Source organism: Eublepharis macularius, chromosome 4, assembly GCF_028583425.1.
Source record: "Eublepharis macularius isolate TG4126 chromosome 4, MPM_Emac_v1.0, whole genome shotgun sequence".
In the NCBI taxonomy this organism is placed as follows: Eukaryota; Metazoa; Chordata; class Lepidosauria; order Squamata; family Eublepharidae; genus Eublepharis; species Eublepharis macularius.
The window spans coordinates 14,065,211-14,085,032 of NC_072793.1; the positions used below are offsets into that span (position 1 = coordinate 14,065,211).

At 43.7% G+C, this 19,822-nt stretch overlaps 1 protein-coding gene across 1 annotated transcript in view; it reads right to left on the minus strand.

Annotated features, from left to right (window-relative positions):
• Positions 1-13,728, minus strand: part of CACNG1 (calcium voltage-gated channel auxiliary subunit gamma 1) — a 35,512-nt gene extending 21,784 nt beyond the window's left edge. Inside the window, exon 1 of the mRNA XM_054977165.1 lies at positions 13,385-13,728. Coding sequence (XP_054833140.1) covers positions 13,385-13,628 — 244 coding nt within the window. The 5' untranslated portion in view covers positions 13,629-13,728. The remainder of the gene's footprint in view (positions 1-13,384) is intronic.
• Positions 13,729-19,822: the final 6,094 nt, after the last annotated feature.

A 19,822-nucleotide genomic window follows, 5' to 3' on the forward strand; every position in this document is an offset into this window, starting at 1 on the left:
TTTGAAACTGAGGGGAGTCTCAAGCATAGTTTGGCATGGATGGGGGTGCAAGTCAGCTGTTCAAAGGGGGGGGGACCACTCAGGATAATGGAATCCTCTTTCACGAGCCTAAGTAGCAATTTGGATGCCCGCCCACATCTGCAAAAATCAGGATGACTTATCAGGACATTATCTTTTCTTAGCATTGCTGAACTTATTAGAAACAATGTAGACATTTTAATATCATTTCAACTCAATTTTATGCAAATGTACAAACTTAGAGTGGCAGAAATTAGGTTGGCCAATTTACATTTTAAAGTACATCTTTAGGATTAAGGATTACCTGCATATCAACCAGTAGGAAAGCGAAAATCGCACTGTGACCATATTGCCTATGTCATCGTCGTGGGGGCAAAATGGTGATTATACCTACTTCCTTTAACCATCAGACTCAGCAGGCCATTATAAGACCGCCTCTCTCCATATGAACCCCAGAGGACTCTTCGCCCCACTAGTAAACATCTGTTGAAGGTCCCTGGCCTGCCTGGCATTGACCAAGGCCAGGGCTTTTTCGGTCCTGGCCCCAGCCTGGTGGAACGCTCTGTCTAATAAGACCAGGGCCCGGCAGGACTTGTTATCTTTCCACCGGGCCTGTAAGATGGAGCTGTTCTACAGTAGAGACCCCCTAACCTCTGCAGGAGTATACCGTATACCCTGCAGCTGTGGACAAGTTTACATCGGGACCACAAAGCGTAGCATCCAGACAAGAATAAAAGAACATGAAAGACACTGCAGACTTGGACAACCTGAAAAATCAGCAGTGGCTGAACATAGCCTAACTCAAACAGGGCACAGTATCTTATTCCAGGACACCAAAATACTGGACAACACTTCCAACTACTTTGTCAGACTGCACAGGGAAGCCATTGAAATTCACAAGCATAAGCAAAACTTCAACAGGAAAGAAGAAACCTTAAGAATGAACTGAGCATGGTTGCCAGTTCTGAAAAACACCAGGCTAACAAAACATTCTATCCCTGACAATAGCCCTGCAGAGAAGATTAGCACATCAAGTACCAATCCATATGCAAAAGAACCTCCTCGGGATACAGTGAAGCCTCCCGCCATTAGCATTCCACACCCTGGGAAACTCTTACAGGATGACTCAGCTCAACCCCACCCCTCCTGAGTAGATACAAATGACCTACATCTTTTCCACACTGTGACACTGAGAGATCTCTGTCTTTTGGTGCTACACCTCTGAAGATGCCAGCCACAGCTGCTGGCGAAACGTCAGGAACTACAATGCCAAGACCACGGCAATACAGCCCGGAAAACCCACAACAACCATCGTTCTCCGGCCGTGAAAGCCTTCGACTATATATATATATATATATATATATATATATATATATATATATATATATATATATATATATATATATATATATATTAATCTTTGGATGTGTTAATGTATGGTCTGATGCAATTTTAACTTCGTGTGTAAATTGTGGTCCGCTCTGAGCCTGCTGTCGTGGGGAGGGTGGAATACAAATCTAATAAATTAAATTAAATTCAAATAAATTAAAGATGGTTTACTTATTATCTGCATTTCCCAAATTCACAGCTGTCCTCTCTGGGTTCAACAGCAGAAGTCCAAACTGTAGACTCGTATTTAGAATTTTACTGATGGATTGTTGAGTTGCTGAAGTCATGTAGGAATAACTAGAAATTGCATTAGTAGCCACTTTCTACTTGATATCCCTTCTATTCTAGGTTTACCATTCAGAGGGCTGACTTGAGACCAATTCCTTAATATGAAAAAAAATCCACAAAATAGTATCCAGAATCCTTACTTGGCAAATTACATAAATTATATTAGGGTTAGAGATATACAATTTCTGGAAATGTTAAAGTCATAGAACACCCGGCCTGCTATTCTCATCCCCTCCCCACAGAAAAAAACAAAATGGCAAATATACCCAATGCTTGAGAGAGAGTTGCAAACTCCTGTACCTTATGTTACCCTAGCATATGTATCTTAATTTTTTGCCATCTGAGAGGGAAGAAAAATAAGAGTTGAAAGTAGAAAACAAATTCTGTAGTACACAAAATAAAGTGTATTATTTCGACAGAAACAATGTCATACAGTCATAACAGGTAGGACTAACAGCATATTTCACAATGCACAATTAGGGTGCAATAACTTCATTGGGCCAGATTGAAGACTTGAGTAGTTAGAAACTGGGAGAAATATTTGTTCTAAGTTATGCAGTCTGCATATCTGTAGTGCATCTAGATCCAGAGGAGTTAGCCGTGTTAGTCTGTAGTAGCAAAATAGTAAAGAGTTCAGTAGCACCTTTAAGACTAACCAACTTTATTGTAACGTAAGCTTTCGAGAACCACAGCTCTCTTCATCAGATGCATCTGACGAAGGGAGCTGTGGTTCTCGAAAGCTTATGCTGCAGTAAAGTTGGTTATTTATTTATTTATTCAATTTATATACCGCCCATCCCCAGGGGCTCTGGGCGGTGAACAGTTAAAATTGATAAAACAAAAACTAAAATCAATATACAAATAATAAAACAAATTAACAAGGTGCAGTGGTGGGGAGAACCTTCCCCACCCCAAAGGTGGGAGGCCGACATGGCACCGCCCCCTTCAATAATTAGTGTACTGAGCACTAATTTCGTTTGCATTAATTCATTTATACTCATGTGAATGCATTGATAAAAATTTTTGTATTTGTACATATATAATTTCTGGGTGATTGACTTGTTCTTCCCCGTGTATGTTTCGTGTATTGGAAAAGGAAGAGGGGCCAAAATTGCCCCTCCTCCAATGGAGCTGCCATTTCACACTGTTCTCCCTCATTAATGCAGCCCCCCCCCAACTCACATGGAGGTCCTGTCTCCTCAGGAATCAAACTTTCCTGACCTGAAAAGGAATGCTAGAAAGAAGGAAATTTGGCAAAGTCCAATGCTCATTGTTCAACAGGCTTGCTTGGTCCAACATTCTACATGAAAATGGAGGATTCCAATGCTCAAATACATGTGGTACAACCCATTTCTTTTGTTAGTGGGGAAGGTGAGGTGAGGAATTAGGTGCACCTGAAACTCTAATCAGGTCAAGATTTCCCCCTAGAAAATAATAAATGATTGGTGTCCTCCCTTTCAGAATAAGAGGCATATTCTGAAATAGTAACTTTCAGCAAAGAGAGTCAATTATTAGTTACATTATTATAAATTAGTACATTATTATAAAGATGGTAGTGAGGGAAAGTCTCGAGTTTTGGGGAAAAATAGGTCAAATTACATTGCAAAAATACAAATTTCAATATGTCCACCTGCATTATCTTCTAATAAGAGTCTCCACAAACTGCAGCATTTTCTTCTTATCAGAGGTCCTTTTACTTGTTAATATGGTTTTATGCATGTACCTAAGAACATAAGAAGAGCCCTATTAAATCAGATTAGTGGTACATCTGGTTCAGCCTTCTGCTTCACTCAGTGGCCAACCAGCTGCTCTCAAGAACCAATAAACAGGTCATAGAAGAGGAGGCCTTCCCCTGATATTGCCTCCTGGCACTGTTATACAGAATGGGGAGGTTCCCTTTAGTCACCATGACTAGTAGTCGCCACTGCTGGATCTCCTTTGAAAGCCATCTATGCTAGTGGTCATCACTACATTTACAAACAGTGAATTTGATGATCACATTACTCATTGGATCAAGAAGTATTTCCTTTTGTCTATTCTGAACTCATTTCCTGACCATTTCATTGGGTACCTCCAAGTTCTAGTATTTTCTGAGAGGGAGAAAAAGCTCTTTCTAACCACTCTCTCCACCACAAGCATCATTTTAAAAACATCTATCCTGTCCCTCTTGAGGGCTAAACTGCACGTTAGCTGTGACATGAGTCTGGTTGATTGTGTCCTTTTTGCAGACATTGGGGAACTAATGTTCCCAAATAGACCAGGGCCTAATTTGTCTCAGGAGTGTAATGCTGGAGTGAAGGGCTTAAGCTTCCCATTCCATATAGTTTCCCAAGCTGAATTGCCCCCCCCCGGGGGGCATAATTTGCCCAACCTGTCTCATGCCACAGGCAATGTGTACTTTGGCCCTTAATGGTCTTTTTTTCTAAACTGAAAACTCCCAGACTTTTCAGTCTCACTTCATAAAAAAGGCACAGCAGCATCTGAATCATTTCGGTAGACTTCTTCGGCACATTTTCCAGCTCTGCTATATCCTTTTTGATATGTGGCAACCAGAATTTCACACAGTGTATTGGTTATTGCCATGAATCCATAGCACAGAGCTACTGATTTAAAACAAGCCCTCCAACAAATTTTGGGGTGAAAGCTTGCTTATCTATCTATCTATCTCTCTATATAAAGACAAGTGTCCTCCTGACTGACTCATCAATGCCAAGCCCAAACCCCTGGGCCTAGAAACATGAAATTTGAGGAGAACATTCCTTTCATGATGTAAACACCCACTGAGAATGGATGTTAAGAAATTCGCCCCCTAAGGGAGTAAAAAGGGGTAAAATGTGTTTTCCCAAAGGGATACAGCTTTCCTGAGTGGCTGGCAGGCTGCTGCCTGCTTGCACCCCCCACCCACTGCCAGCTTGGCCACTCTTCCCTGGTTGGGCCAGCCTTTCTAGGTCATTGACGTATGCGGGCTGGTTGGGTCTCAAAACATTCCACATCTCATTCCCTCCCCAGAGACAGTTGGAACGCATTTGCATATGCGGCTTGATAGGGCCTCACACTCCACATTCTAAACAGTCTGCAGTTGCTATTGGGAGTCATTGAATGTGTCCTGAGGTCAAAGGCACCTCTCAGTCTTCCCCTAAATGTTCACTAGGGTTGCCAATTTCCCTGTGGGGCCTGGCTTTCCTGTGTGGCTGGCAGGCTCCTGCCTGCTTGCACCCCCCTCTCTCTGATTGGTCAGCTGTGGAACTCTGTATTTCCTTTACCTGAAAAATCAGGTAAAGGAAACTGCAGACAGTTGAAGAAGGGAAGTAACTGGATTTAAAGTCCTTAAATACCATAGCGAAGCATGGGTATCAAGCTAATCTGCAATAAAAATGGTAAGTTCATATCCTAGATTTTTGTTTCTTTCTTTTTTATTTACTTTTATTTACTTTGAGTGCAATGCACAGATTTACCTCTGCTGCACATTGTAGGATAAAAATAAAGCCCATAAATAACCAGCTGTCTTAATAAAATAGATTTATCACTAGTGCAGCCCAAGTATATTTGCTTCTTTTGATGGATGTCAGCATGTGCCAACATGGACAGAACATAGCTGAGATATACACGCCCCTTTGCTGCCTTTCAAATGTGCACAGTAAACAAATAGGCAATTATAGAGATAGCAAGTTAAGTCAGAGCGCTGTGACTAGAATTTATGGTACCATAACAGAGACTGTTGGGGGGGGGGCATGTCTGTAGCAGGTTTGATGGGCATTCCTAGGATTTTACTAAACTGAGATGTAAATAACAGCGCCGGGTGTTTTTTTTTTTTTACTTGCTGTCATCTGAGACGTTCAGAAATTCTCACATTTCTTGTGAGTGGCAGATACTGTAATTTATTACTCCCAGTGATTAACTTTTATTATTTTTATAGTTCTAGGAAGACATCTACTGCTTTACAAAATTAAATTAAAGCGCTGAAAGCTTTACAATCTGCTAGCAGATTGTAAGCTTTCGATTTGTCTTCTGACGAGTTTTGTTTTGCTAGTTAAGAGGCACATGAAAAGTGGAAAAGGCAGAGGGTGAAATGTGAATAGGAATGAGGGCAATTATCATAAAAGTAATGAAAAAAAAACCTCATAGAATTACAGCTTCTGTTCTTGCCACCTATCACAAAACTCCAGGCCAAGTTTGTGTTGAAATCTCCAAATGTGAGTGGTCGAATTTCAGATGCTAGATTACTGGATCACAGAGGCATTGTTGCCTCAGCTTTGATTTATGTGTTTATACAGTGCCTGCTGTGCTAGTTATTTTTGCAGTTTTGGCAAAAGATATTTTTCTGGACTGATCTTTTCCTTCTCCTGTAACTAATAATTGAAATATTACGTGTGAACCTGTTCGATGCCCTAATTATGCAGAGCTTTATGTTTAGATTCTTCTGTGATGTGTAATACTACTAATAAAACATCACTGCTTTATATTACAATGTCATGGGGCTGCAGTATTCAGAAATAATGTTAGTAGATGAATGAGAGCTGTTGGGAAGGATGAGCTCTGTGCCTCTGCAGAGCTCAGAAGACTAATTAGGACAGTTTAAACTCACATACAGGAGCTGGGGGTGTGCTCAGAAATTTTACACAGGGTTGGGTTCATCTTATTTTATTATTGGAGTGATGTTTACTTGCTTTCAATAGGAAAACCATGCCCATCTGTAACTATGTCTCCCAACTACGTAAGAACAGGGCCGGATCTAGGGTTGCCAGCACCCAGGACAACCCTAGTCCGAGTCCCTCACGCGTGTTGGGTGCGCATGATGATGTCATTTCGGTGATGTCATCATGCAGGGCAGAGCGGCGGAGGCAGCGTGTGGGGCTGGGAAGCTGCCCGCGCCATTCGCCTCCCCGCAGGCAAATGGCGTGGGGGGGCCTCGCAGCCCCCTGTTTTCACCTGCCCCACACACCCCCTGTCCTGCAGGGCAGGCCAAAGGCAGGGCAGGGGCCTACGAGGCTGCCTGCACCATTCACCTGCCCCGCAGGACAGGGGGCGGCTGGCCGCCCCCTGTCGTGTGGGGCAGGCGAATGGCGCGGGTGGCTGCACTGCCTTTTGCCTGCCCTGCAGGACAGGGGTGAATGGCGTGGGTGGCTGCACTGCCTTTTGCCTGCCCTGCAGGACAGGGGGCGTGCGGCAAGCTGGCCGCCCCCTGTCCTGCGGGGCAGCGAAAGGCAGTGCAAGGGGCTGTGAGGCTGCCCGCACTGCTGCCCGCATGCTCCTGGCAGCTGCTCCCAGTGCCCCCTCCCTGGCAGCACCGGGGGCAGACTACCCCCCCTGCCCCCCCTCGATCTGGTCCTGCGTAAGAAGAAATGCTCAAGAGGTTGTAGCCCTCACTCAAGGAGGGATCTTCCTTACAAATGTTTGAGTGTGTTTATTTCTTTTTCTTGTTTTACTTTTGGAGGGTTTAAGCCTCACCCTCCTCTCTGTAAAACAAGTACACTACCTGCTGCAAGGGGAAGAATGAACACACTTGGCTTCTGTCTCTCCCCACCTCCCACTCCTCAAAGCATGGCAGCCTTTCCACCTTACAGAGGATATGAGCAAAGCCTTTGTATCTAGTGACAGGCTCAGGGTGGAGCAAGTATATGAATTTGTTGCTGTAGCACAGTGGTTAAGTGGTTTGGCTGTGAATCAGCACTCTGCTGATTCGAATCCCACTACTGCCATGAGCTCAAGCAGGTGGCCTTGGGTAAGCCACTCCTCTCAGCCCCAGCTCCCCAGCTGTATTGTTCACTGCTCTGAGTAAGGCACTAATCTGTCTAGAAGAGCAGTATATAAGTGCTGCTGCTGCTGTTGTTATACCACCTGTATCACCCCGCACAACCACCACCTTCTCCCAGAGTGCGCAAACAAGCATTTACCTGCTCTGCAATCAGGCTACCTCCCAGATTCCGGGATGATATTTATACAGAATGAGAAACTTCCTCAAGCCAACAATGCAGTTGAGGGCAACATTCTGCACAGAAACCCAATCAGACATGATGCTGCTGCATAGATTGAACAGAAGATAAATGTTCTGATTGGATGTTGGGCCTGTTAGGTGCATCACTGCTGAATAACCATTGTTGAAATGGAAACCTAAAGACAGTGTTGAGAAATGGCAAATTGAAAGCAAAGTAAAGCAACAGACATGGCAGCTCAGCCAGGAAAAATGGCCTGATCTGGCTTAGTATATTCTGATGCAAAGAGGAAATTTCATTTAGGTTAGATACCATTCCAAGGTTAATGAGCAGGAGATGTTTGGCTTAGATACCTCCTGAATGCGCACACCTCTAATAATTCAGTTTTACTGCTGTCTTTTGTTCTAGATATGCTGTTATGGAATGAGCAGATGCTACCATCTCCTTTGGATAACAGGAAAAAAAAGATTAATGAATTTCTTCCTGTCCATGATGGCTTTTGTTTCCTTGTCTGCGCTAGTTCAATGGGGTAGTGTGGGATAGCCTTGAGGCAATGTTGCCATCTGGAAGAATTATATATACAGGCCAAGAAAAAGACAAAGTTTCCTCTCAGTTATAAGCAAGGATAACTGTGAATAGGGTTGCCAGCTCCAGGTTGGGAAATTCCTGGAGAATTTGGGGGTGGAGCTTGGAGAGGGATTTGGGGAGGAGAGGGACCTGATTAGGATATAATGCCGTAGAGACCATCCTCCAAAGTAGCTATTTTCTCCAGGGGAACTAATCTCTATAGCCTGGAGGTCAGTTCTAATTCCAGGAGATCTCCAGCCGCCACCTGAGAATCAGAAATCCTCCAGACATCAAAGATTGGACTTGGATTCTGAGTCAGTGTTGGTGACAATAAGAATCCAGATGTGCTTCAGTTGTCCAGCTCCTGTCAAGATTCTTGGCTGGTTAGGACATAAAAGACTGCCATCAACAAGTAGTTCCATGTCAGCCAAATAGGTTGCAATAGTCACAGACACAGAAGTGGAGCAGTTAGGAGAGCGGTCCACTTCTAGGGGAAAGATAAGTCAAACAGGCCATAACAGGGGACAAGAGAACAGGATTGTTTGAGCCTGGAGGACAGGGTGGAGGGTTCCACAAGCAAACATGTCTCCTTAAATATTGATATTAAACATTTAAGAAGTTTGGAGAGACTGAATTCCCCTGTGATGTGAGAAGGGACTCCAATTTAAATGTTCAATTTCTTTAGTAGTTTCTTCAGCTCGTGCTTTAACTTCTACTGAGTGAAAAGCAGCAGGGCTTTTTTTCAGTGGGAATGCAGTGGAATGGAGTTCTGGAACCTCTTGAAAATGGTCATATGGCTGGTGGCCCCACCCCCTGATCTCCAGACAGAGGGGAGTTTAGATTGCCCTCCACACTACTAAGCAGCACAGAGGGCAATCGAAACTCCCCTCTGTCTGGAGATCAGGGGGTGGAGCCACCAACCATGTGACCATTTTCTCCTAGGACAACCCACTGAGTTCCACCACCTCTTTTCCCAGAAAAAAAGCCCTGGAAAGCAGAATTACAACTGATCTCCGTACTACAGATATGAGTTCCCTTGCAGAAAACAGCTGTTTTGGAGGGTTGTCTCTGTTGGATTTGTCAGGGCTTGCCGCGGCTGCCGCTGGGTGTGGCACTGGGCGGTCTGCTCCTGACGTCACAGGGGGGCCAGGGACTCTGCAGGACCCTGCTCTGTGGAAGGAGGGGCGGTATACCTCACCCAGACTCCCTCTCAGTCCACTCGCTGGCCTGCTCAACCTGGCCTGCTTACCCTCTGTGTCCTCCTTCTTCTCCTCCTTCCAGAACTCTCCTCCAAGCCTCCACCCTTGCATCCTACTGCTCTCACTCCACATCATCACTCCTCACTCACACCCACCACCTCAGAGCTCTTCCCAGCCACCTTATATAGGGTTTCCTTTCCCCACCCCGCCCTCCTTCTAGGCTTGTTCCCTCTCCTGACTTGGCCCAGCTGTGCCTTCCCTCAGGTGTTTCCCTCCTACCACTAATCCCTTCTTGGCTTCCTTGCCTTGCTGGCAGGGTGGGATTGAATGCGAGCCATCCCCAGCTGAGGTCTCCTTGGCCTTGCTCACAAGGAGCTGCCCCAGCCGGCTTCTGTGCTGCTGAGCCTGCCTGGCCTTGCTCGCGAGCAGCTGCCCTGGCCAGCTTCTGTGCTGCCTGTTCATTGATGCCGGGCGGGGCTACCCATCTCCTCCCCCAGAATGCCTGTGGCAGCTCCACCTGGAGGGGCTTGGCTCCTAGCACCTCCTGAGCCAGGCTGCTGCCCTCTGGCCGGGGTGTGGCTCTGGGCTGTAGTGGCTGCTTCTCCTCCTTGGAAGGTAAGGGCTCTGTTTGGGCTGTTGCTGTATCCCTATTCCCCTTGCCTTGGCCCTTTTCCTCTAGCCTGCTTAGCCCCCTCTCTTCCCCATGGGGGGTGGGACTAGCTGGCTTCTCCCTGCTCCCTCCAGCCTTCTGAGGCTTTGGCCTTTCGCCCCTTCCCCCTGGAGTAGGCAGGTTCTGGCTCTGTTTGCCAGACAGAGCGGTTGAACTGCTGTCTCCCGGCTGCCCCCTGCCGCTGTCTGTCAGCAAGTCCGGGGGCTGGGCTGCTGACCCCGGACAGGATTATACCTGCTGAAGTCCCTCTCCTCCTCAAACTCCACCCTCCCCAATCCCCACCCCTAATTTTGTAGGAATTTCCCAACCCAGAGATGGCAGCCCTAATCACTGCCCTTACCTCTGGGGCTGGGTGGAGAAGATTGTGACTCATGCGGTGACAGTTTCTGATCATGACTAGATGAAAGGGGCAGAGCTACCTCATGGTATGGATTGCGGTGTGGGGGTGCTAGTAATTAAGAGGATAGTTGATCTGATAAATTGTTGGAATTTTTTCCCCAGCTGCTGGTAACCTGGATCGAATGTCTCTCGTCCTGTCTGACCAAAGAATGGGACAGACATTGCTATGTTAGGGTCCTTGTACTAAGGTTACTTTATAAAACGAGTGCCATAATGTTTAAAAGTGATATAGTTCTGACCTTTATATTGTATCTGATGTAATGATTTCACACTAACAGTTTATAGCTGCCCCCTAAAGTAATACAAACCATGAATTAGTCAGGATTTTTTATAAAAAAATGTAAGTACTTCTAAGAGCTAATCTATGTAAGTGTGGTTATTTAACTAAAAGTGTCTTCTGTTACCATGGCTAAGATTCAAAGAAGGCACATGAGGAGGTGGGAAGTGAAAAGCTCTGTGCATGTCATTCCCCATTGCTTTTGCTACCCTGAGCTCCACTGCTGAAGAGACAAGAAGCGGATTGGGATATTAACAGGGACAAAAGCCACAAATGCTGACTTTCATGTGGCTAAGCAATAACCTATATCGGTGGTTGTCACTTATTAAAATTACATTTATCTCCACCCTTCTTCCACCATGGAACTCAAGGCCAGGAGATCTGAACATGTTTGGCTTCAGCAAGGTTTCTACACCATGTGCCTGCAGAACTTATCCTGGTCCTGCTTATTTCCAAGATGCAAATTCCCTTGTCCGTACATCTATTAAAAGATCAAGGAAACAGTCTTTTGCATTTAGACACCCAGCCCACTTCTTGGAAACAGGGCCGTATTATTCATAAGACTGACTAGGCTAGGGGCCCCACAGGAACTAGGGGCCTGTCAGGTTTTTTTGCTGAGGCACGCCCCCCACATAAATTACAATTAATTTATTCTCTTACATAATCTCTGTTAATAAGATAATTAACTGCTTCCTCATTGAAGTGAAACAAATTGTCTCTTATATTAAAACAATTATCCATAAATTATATATTTTTAATAAATGATAAAAATTTTACTCACTTCAAAATATTACAGTATTGAACAATTATACCCCCTAAAATGTGCTTTCCTCAAGAGTTCAACTCACACAAAAATATTTTTAAAATTGTGAATAGACTTCTTCTGCAGACCCTCAAAGTGAATATAGGGCTATGTACTGCCGTCTGTACCAGGTTCAGGCTGTCAGCTGTAGTGGGGTGAAAGATTGAAGTGCTGGAGGGGGCCTGAAATACCTGAACGCCTAGGGGCCCAGGTATCGGTTAATGCAATCCTGCTTGGAAATGCCATTTCCCAGTTCATTCTCTTTCATCCCAAAATATACTGGCTCCCCACCATATTTTTTCCTTGTTGCTGTTTTCTATTATGCCCCAACTTCCGTCAACAGCCTATGGAGATGTTTCCTTGGCTGTCATGTTCAGAAATCATACCACCCCGTATTGATACCTCAGACAGATCTACCTGAATGTAAGAGTCCTTGAGAAGAAAGACAGGGATGTACGTGAAGCAGCAACAACAAATCTATGGACTGTGCAACACACACATTCATTTTATTTTAGATAACTATGCCTCAGCCCTCAACTGACATGGCTCCAGGATAGTTTTCAAAATAAAGCCACATCCAAATCAACATTACAAAACAACTAAGACCAAAAAATCATAAATGCTAATTAAAACAACAAGACATTATCATAATTCTGTAATACTGAAAAACAATTTTTAGAGGAGTACTAAAATAAGAACCAACAGGAGAGAGAGGGGGGGGGAATAAATAAACACAGCCAACAGATAAAAAATATATTTTTAAAAAACGGACAAGCATAAAAAAACCACAAACACAGGAAAGGAGCAACCAAACCATACATTATTTAAAAAGGATTGGAAAGGAGGAGGAGAAGAAAACAAAATATGAAAGGCCTGAGCAAATTTTTAAAAAATTCTTCACCTGGTGCCAGAGGATCGAACTGCTTGGTGCTAGGCAGTGTGGGTGTGGGTGTGCCACATCTGGGGCACCACAACTGACAAGACAGCTTTTTGATGTCATCCTGTCTCATTTCAGGACATGGGTGAATATGGAACTTGGCCTCCAATAAAGTTCTCAACTATTGGCCAGGTACATATGGAAAAAGATGATCTTTCCAGTATCCCGGTCCCAAGCTGTTTATTACCTTCAATGTAAGAACCAGCATTCTGAAATGAACCCAAAAACAAATAACCAGTTCAATTGTTTCAGCACTGGAGTACTGTACTCCATAGAGGAGTTTCCAGTCTGTCTGCTGAATTCTCATTGTCTGAAGCTTCTGTACTGTCTTCACAGGCAGACCCACATAAATCATATTACAGTAATCTAATCAGATTCGTGAATAGGCGATGCTGTATATTTTGTTCATTCATTGTTCATATGTGTGTCTGCTGATTTTTTTTGCATGCATGGTGTCCTCTATCACACTTAAAAGTATATATGTGAGGAGATTTATGCCAATTATTTCTAAAATTACCAGTGAAATCTTTATTGTTATTTGCCTGATCAAAGATTTGTGTTAACTAAAACCCAAGTCCTACTGACAATGATGTTTGCGATGAATTTGGAAAAAATATCCTTCATCTTGTTTCTTCTCTGCTTTCTGTACTGGTTTATAGAAGTCAGTGTCTGTTGTACAGGACAGTTGGCGAGGGTTGTAGTAAATATTTGAAGGATATATTACCAAGGCAGAAAACAGCGCCTCAAGGAAATGTGAATAGGTGTATTATCAGGCTAATTTGAACATCAAATTGGCGAGATTAATTCAGGTTGGCCAACATACCCCCTCAGCTGTCTGCCTAGATATTGTAATTTACCCTCCAATGCATTTTAAGTTTGGTACTGGAGAAAGCAGAGACACGTACCTCCTGGCAGGCTGATTGGCCCGCAGCCCTTATCCTTGCCTGGCTCCTCTTCTTGTATATAGATCCGTTTTGTACAGAGGCGCCATAGCCCAAAATGAGCCGCTTCACAGGTGGTATTGTACTTCTCCACCTTCGGACTCAGCACAGCCCAGTGATCCGTCACCACTGCTGTAAGCATTAAAGCAATGCCGACTAAAATAATAGCAAAAGTCACCCGGACTTTCAATGCCTTGCCTTCAGACATGGCTGGAAACCGTACAACTAAGTACCTATGCAGTGGTTATTGCTGGCTCGGGATTAGTCTGCCTGTGCTAAGGAACACTGCAAGTTATTTGAGTAGCCTTTCAAAGTCTTGGCGTATCTAAGCATTTTCAAATGTCAGGTCTGTGAGTAGGTTGGGGGCTGGGGAAGATGGACAGCTGGCCACATCTACAGCTGTTGAGATATATCAGGAGCCTGGATGACTAGACCTGTTGTGAGTTAGGCTTCTATTAATGCACAGAATGAGGAAAGGAAGAGTAACAGGCTCCTCAGGTTACGGTCTGAGACCCGTATGCTGGGATTTGTACTGGGAATTCCATAGGCTGACTGGCTTGGTGTAATGTGAATACTCACCCCACTACCATCCAGTATAGCCAGTCCAGATTTATGTGTACTCTATGATACGATATATGATATGACACGATCAGTACTTTTTTGTAAAAAACGGGGGGGGGGGGGCAGTACTCATACATAAGGTTGTGCCTATGTCCACCAATTCCCCCTCCCTCTGCAGATTTCCACTGGCTGTTCCTGAGGATCCACTCTCTCTTTCTCTGGGTGAGTGGGGTGAGTTAGTGCATGAAAATGAAGATCAACTTGCTGGTGTTCAGTACCAGTGAGTAACATCACAAAAACCCCTATACGACACGACACGACACGACACGACACGACACGACACGACACGACACGACACGACACGACACGACACGACACGACACGACACGACACGACACGACACGACACGATACTACAGTGCCACGGGATTCCAAATTCTGTATCAGGAAAAACTGAATTCTAGAATTTGTGCTCAGCTTTAAGGACTTTTTAGCTTATGGGGCAAAGAGCTTTGAAAGCCCAACTCTGAGTATGAGATGTTTTACTTAACCACCCCTTTTGCTGCTAAGATTCACTAGGCAGGCATTGCAAGCCCTAAGCAGTAGAAACATTTCTTTAAAAATGAAAAATGAGTTTCTTGGGAGAATTCTCAATGCCCTTTTTACTACTTGTACACAATTGTGGATTGCACGCATTCTGACCCAAACCCTTTTCAGGCTTAGGAAAGCTTATCGGTTAATGGAAAATTAATTATCTGGATTGCTTAATTAATGGTGGATCAGGTCTCTGCGGTTGCCAGGTCTTCTTTTTATTATCTTCGTCAGGCCAAGCAACTTGCTCCCTATCTATCTTCCCAAGCAATGGTCACCTCTAGACTGGACTACTGTAACGCACTCTACACTGGGCTTCCCTTGAGCCTGATCCGGCGATTACAGCTGGTGCAGAATGCAGCGGAGCGGGTTATCACCAGAACACCAATATGGGAACACATAACACCAGTGTTACGCCAGCTGCATTCGTTGCCGGTGGAGGACCGAATCAGGTTCAAGGTTCTGGTATTAACCTATAAAGCCCTAAGTGGACTGGGACCGTCGTATCTTCTGGACCCCCTCTCCCCATATAAGCCCCAGAGGACCCTTTGCTCAAGCGATAAACATCTGTTGAAGATCCCTGGCCCTAGGGAGGCCCATCTGGCATCGACCCGGACCAGGGCTTTTTCGGCCCTGGCCCCAGCCTGGTGGAACGCTCTGTCTTGTGAGATCAGGGCCCGGCAGGACTTGTTGGCATTTTGCTGGGCCTGCAAGATGGCGCTGTTCTGCCAGGCATATGGTTGATGCTAGGCGGTGCCCCTCCCTTTGGTGAGGGGGTTAAAATCTTATGCCCTCCTGCCCAATGTTGCCTCTTGTCCTTCACATAGTTGCTGTAAAATGCTTACGTGCTGCCATGCTCTTTGTTTTTATATTTGTATTTATATAGTTGTAGTATACATTTTAACTGAATGAAAGTTCTGATTTTGTAAAATTAATATTAAATCCAGAAATTCTACTAAAAGATTATATAGTTAGTTCTAAAGCAGCTATCGACTTTTTAGGATTGGTAATATAAATTGTCATATCATCTGCGAACAGGCTAAATTTATATTCTTGGTCACTGATGAGAACCCCTTGTATGTCAGTATTGTTTCTGATCAGTTCAGCTAGAGGCTCAATAGAAATAGCAAAAAGCAAGGGGAATACAGGACATCCCTGACGAGTGCCCCTAGCCAATCTAAAATCTTCTGATAGAAGACTATTCACCGCAACTTGTGCCTTAGGCTGTGCATACAGTGATTGTATGGTTTGGAGAAAAAGGGGGCCGAAGCCCATAACGTCGAGTAGTTGGAATAGGTATTGAGTTTCTAACCTATCGAAGACTTTTTCAGCGTCTAAAGATAGAATGAGAGACTCTGTCAGATTATGTCTAGTGATTGATGATGTTAACTGTTTTCCTGATGTTATCTGTGATATTTCTTTGAGGCATAAAGCCCGTTTGATCACAATGAATGTATTGTGTGATAAATTTATTTAGCCTGTTTGCCAATATAGCTGTGAATTTTTCACATCCTGGTTGACAAGAGAAAGAGGCCTAAACAAATCGGGGTATGAAATGTCTTTCCCTTTTTTAGGTATCAAGATAATTTTAGACTTGTACCATGTCTGTGGTATGATGCCATGTAGTAGTGCCGAATTGCAAGTGTTAGCTAAAGACTCAGCCCGGATGTTGATGTACTTTTTGGAGAATTCGGCTGAGAAGCCATCTCTACTCGGGGCCTTGTTTAATTTTAGTTTTTTAATAGTTTCTATAACTTCTTGTTTTGAGATCTGTTATTCCATAATGTCTCTAGGGTCAGAGACATTTTCTTAATAGAAAGAAACAATGCTATGGAGGTCTTATCAGGTTTCTCTGAGGAATAAAGATTTTGGTAATATTTGGCAAACACTTCTAGGATTTCTTTTGTGTTAGAGGTTAGTATACCATTTTGATTCTTAATAGAGCATATTGAGTGGGCAGTTTTTTTTCTTGCGAACTTTCCATGCTAAAAGATTAAGCATCTTGGGGCTTTGGTGCCAGAATCTCTGTTTCAAATATAACAGATTATTATGTGGGCTTCAAGGGCCTCCAATTTTTTTTCCTTTCATTAGTCAATTTCTTATATATTTTAGGACTACAAAACGTTTATGCTTCTCCTCCAGTATTCTAATATTGTCCAATAATTCTGATTTGTATTGTTCTTTTTCCTTTTGTAGGATGCTGCAAGCGAGATGAATTTGCCCCTTATAACCGCTTTCATGGCATCCCAGATTATAATTTGAGATGTGTCTTCAGTGGAGTTAAATCTAAAGTATTCTTCTAGTTCTTTTTCTATGTCTCTGGAAAATGATTCGTTTCATAAAAGAAATTTGTTTAACTTCCAGTGAAAGCCTTGTCCGGTCATTATGTCTTGCAATTATTCATGTTCAACCTAGGCATGGTCAGACCATGCCTTGAGCCCAGTGTTTGAGGAGACTATTTGATGGTCAAGTTTTGGGGACACCAGAATATAGTCAATTTATGTATGAATTTATCAGGGGGGGGATAGGTATAATCTCTTTCTTTTTGATGTAGGTAGCACCAAATATCTATTAGGGAAAAGTTTTGGAACTATGCATTTAGTTTTGATGGACTGGTAGAGTTTTTTGTTCTTTTCCTAGGCTAGTTAGTACATGATCTATCTAGAGTGTTGTCAGCAATATAAATAAGGTCCCCTCCAATAAGGATTTCACCTTCAGAAAAAACAGATAAATTTAGTAGCATATCTTGTATGAAATCCAATTGATTGCTATTGGGGCATACAGTGATACTATTGTCAGTTTGAGGCCATTGACTACACCTTTAATCCAAATGTATCTACCTGAGGGATCTGCTTTAGTTGCTAGGAGTTGGAACATGGTATTTTTAGAAATTAAGACGGCCATTCCTCCGGCCTTGGAGGACCCAGGGGGCTGGAAATGGTGTTGAAACCAATTAGATCTAAGTACTTGAGGTAGTTTGTTCTTGAGAGTTTCCTGTAGCAAGATAATGTTAGGATGCTGTTCAACTATACTAGAAGTAACATGTTTTAGTTTGATGATATTATTAAGCCCCCTGCAGTTAAATGAGAGTACCTTAATGTTATTAGTTATGGCTTCCATTAATTGATGATCTTAACTTGGGGCAATAGCTTCCAGAAGGGCAGGCCTCCGATTCAAAGCAAGTCAAAGTTTGGTACTTAGGTTGGCAGTATAAAGAAACCTTGTGAAATAAGCGTTAGTGCCTTGTACCAAGTAACTTGTACCAAGTTAGTAGAGTCATATATGTGATATCATGGGCACACACATATCAGTATTATTTCTGCCTGTTTACAATATGCCAGGACTAGAGAATGCTGTCACATTTTCTATTTTCTAAAATCCAGTTCTAAACGGATCTTATCAACTGAGGATCGTATAGTGGTGACAGAAAAACAGCTATATAAACTGTTTTGCAGCATGGTAAAAAGTCATAAATTTGAAGTTGAGTTCAGACAATCACTTCCATGCAATCGAAGATGCTTACCACCTATCAGAATGGGCAGTAGTGACCTCTGTGGACCAACAGGCTGCCTCAGGATAAGGCAAGTTCCTGAGATCTTTGAGTATAGATTCCCATGATAGCTCAGCCTATGGTGGCTGCAGCTTTTGAGCTATTGCTATTGATTGTAAAATTGGGATCTCTGAAAAGTTCAGAGCATGATGTTGGATTTTACATAACCAGCTTGCTACAGGCTGGCAACGAGCTGTCTCTCCATGCCTTCTCTCCACATTTAATAGTCATCTTAATTGCCCCTGAGACTGCTCTGTGCATTCTCGGTATCACAGTAAACACTCACACATTGCCAAAGTATTTGGGAATGACATATCCCCAGATATCTTTAACAGCATGGGGAAGGGTTGCACATTATTCTCTCCAGGAAAAACTACACTCCAGTGGATGAAATCTAATCTCTTTTTCCATTCTGCCTCTGTTAGCTAATTAGTTGAATGTAAACTCTGCTAGCTTTCACTTTGTTCCCAAGCACAGGTATTTCACCCTTAGTTTCTGATGAAAACATTCAGTCTTTTAACCTCTACGAAGGCATGAACTTATTTTGTAAATTGTGACAACCTCTTGACTTTAGATATAGGGCTGATAGAGTATTTTTCAAAAACATAAGCAAGGCAGGATAGAAGGGGATAAGAACTCTAACTCCATTATACATTTGATAGTCTCTAGAATCATTAAATAAATTTTGAAGTTTTCCTCCTGGATATCAATATAATGAATCAGAAAAGGAGATAGTGACAATAGTAAATAACTTCCACATCACACTATGCTATTTGCACGTAATTCCAAATCCCCCATCCTTCACAGTTGGTTAGGTTGGGATAGTGTGACTGGCCTAAAGTTGCCCAGCAAGCTTCCATGTCAGAAAGGGGATTCCAACTAGGGATGTGTGATTTGGGCTTCAGATTCAGAAAATAAACTGAATCCTGCCCGAATTGTAAAGATTCAAGTGTTCCGAATCGGGGTCAGCATGGTGGCCTAGATTCAGAACACCTGAATCAATGCTTCTTGAAGTGATTCGGGTCACTTTGGGAAGCTTTGGGGCCCTTTAAACTTCAGGTCTCCCTATTTTCCCACTGGCCAGCAGGCCATCACCCCACTTACCTGGGCCTTCTTGCTGGTCTTGGAGGTGATAGTGTTGGCTCCAGGCCTTCCCCTCCTCCTTGCTGGCTGCTGCAGCAGTGGAGGCATTGGCAGTATGCCCTGGGGCTGCCCAGTTGGCTGCGGAGGAGGCAGAGGCAGCGGCTCCAGCCTTCCCCACCTCCTCATTGGCCAGCACGGCTGAGGATGCAGCAGCAGCGCACCCTCCTGCCACCCAGCTGGGCGTCCCTCCCATCCTGAGTGAGGTAAGTGGGGTGGGGGGTGGAACAGAGCTTTCTCCTCTCACTTTGGTATGCTCCGAATCTTTACAGAGCATACCAAAGTGATTTAAAGACCCAAATACCGAAGCAGCTTGCCACTTCCGGGTTCGGGTTATTCCAGATCACTTTCCCGCTTTGGATAAACCTGAGGCAGGCTCAGGGCAGATTACACCTAACATACCATTTAAAATTACATTAAACACTTTATACAATTTAAAATCATAAAACATTCAAAATATCGTAGCTAAAATACACACACACACACACACACAAAATGATCCAGCTGACCACCCTTTAGCAATCTCCAAAGCATTGTGGCAGGGAATGTGTGAGAGATGGA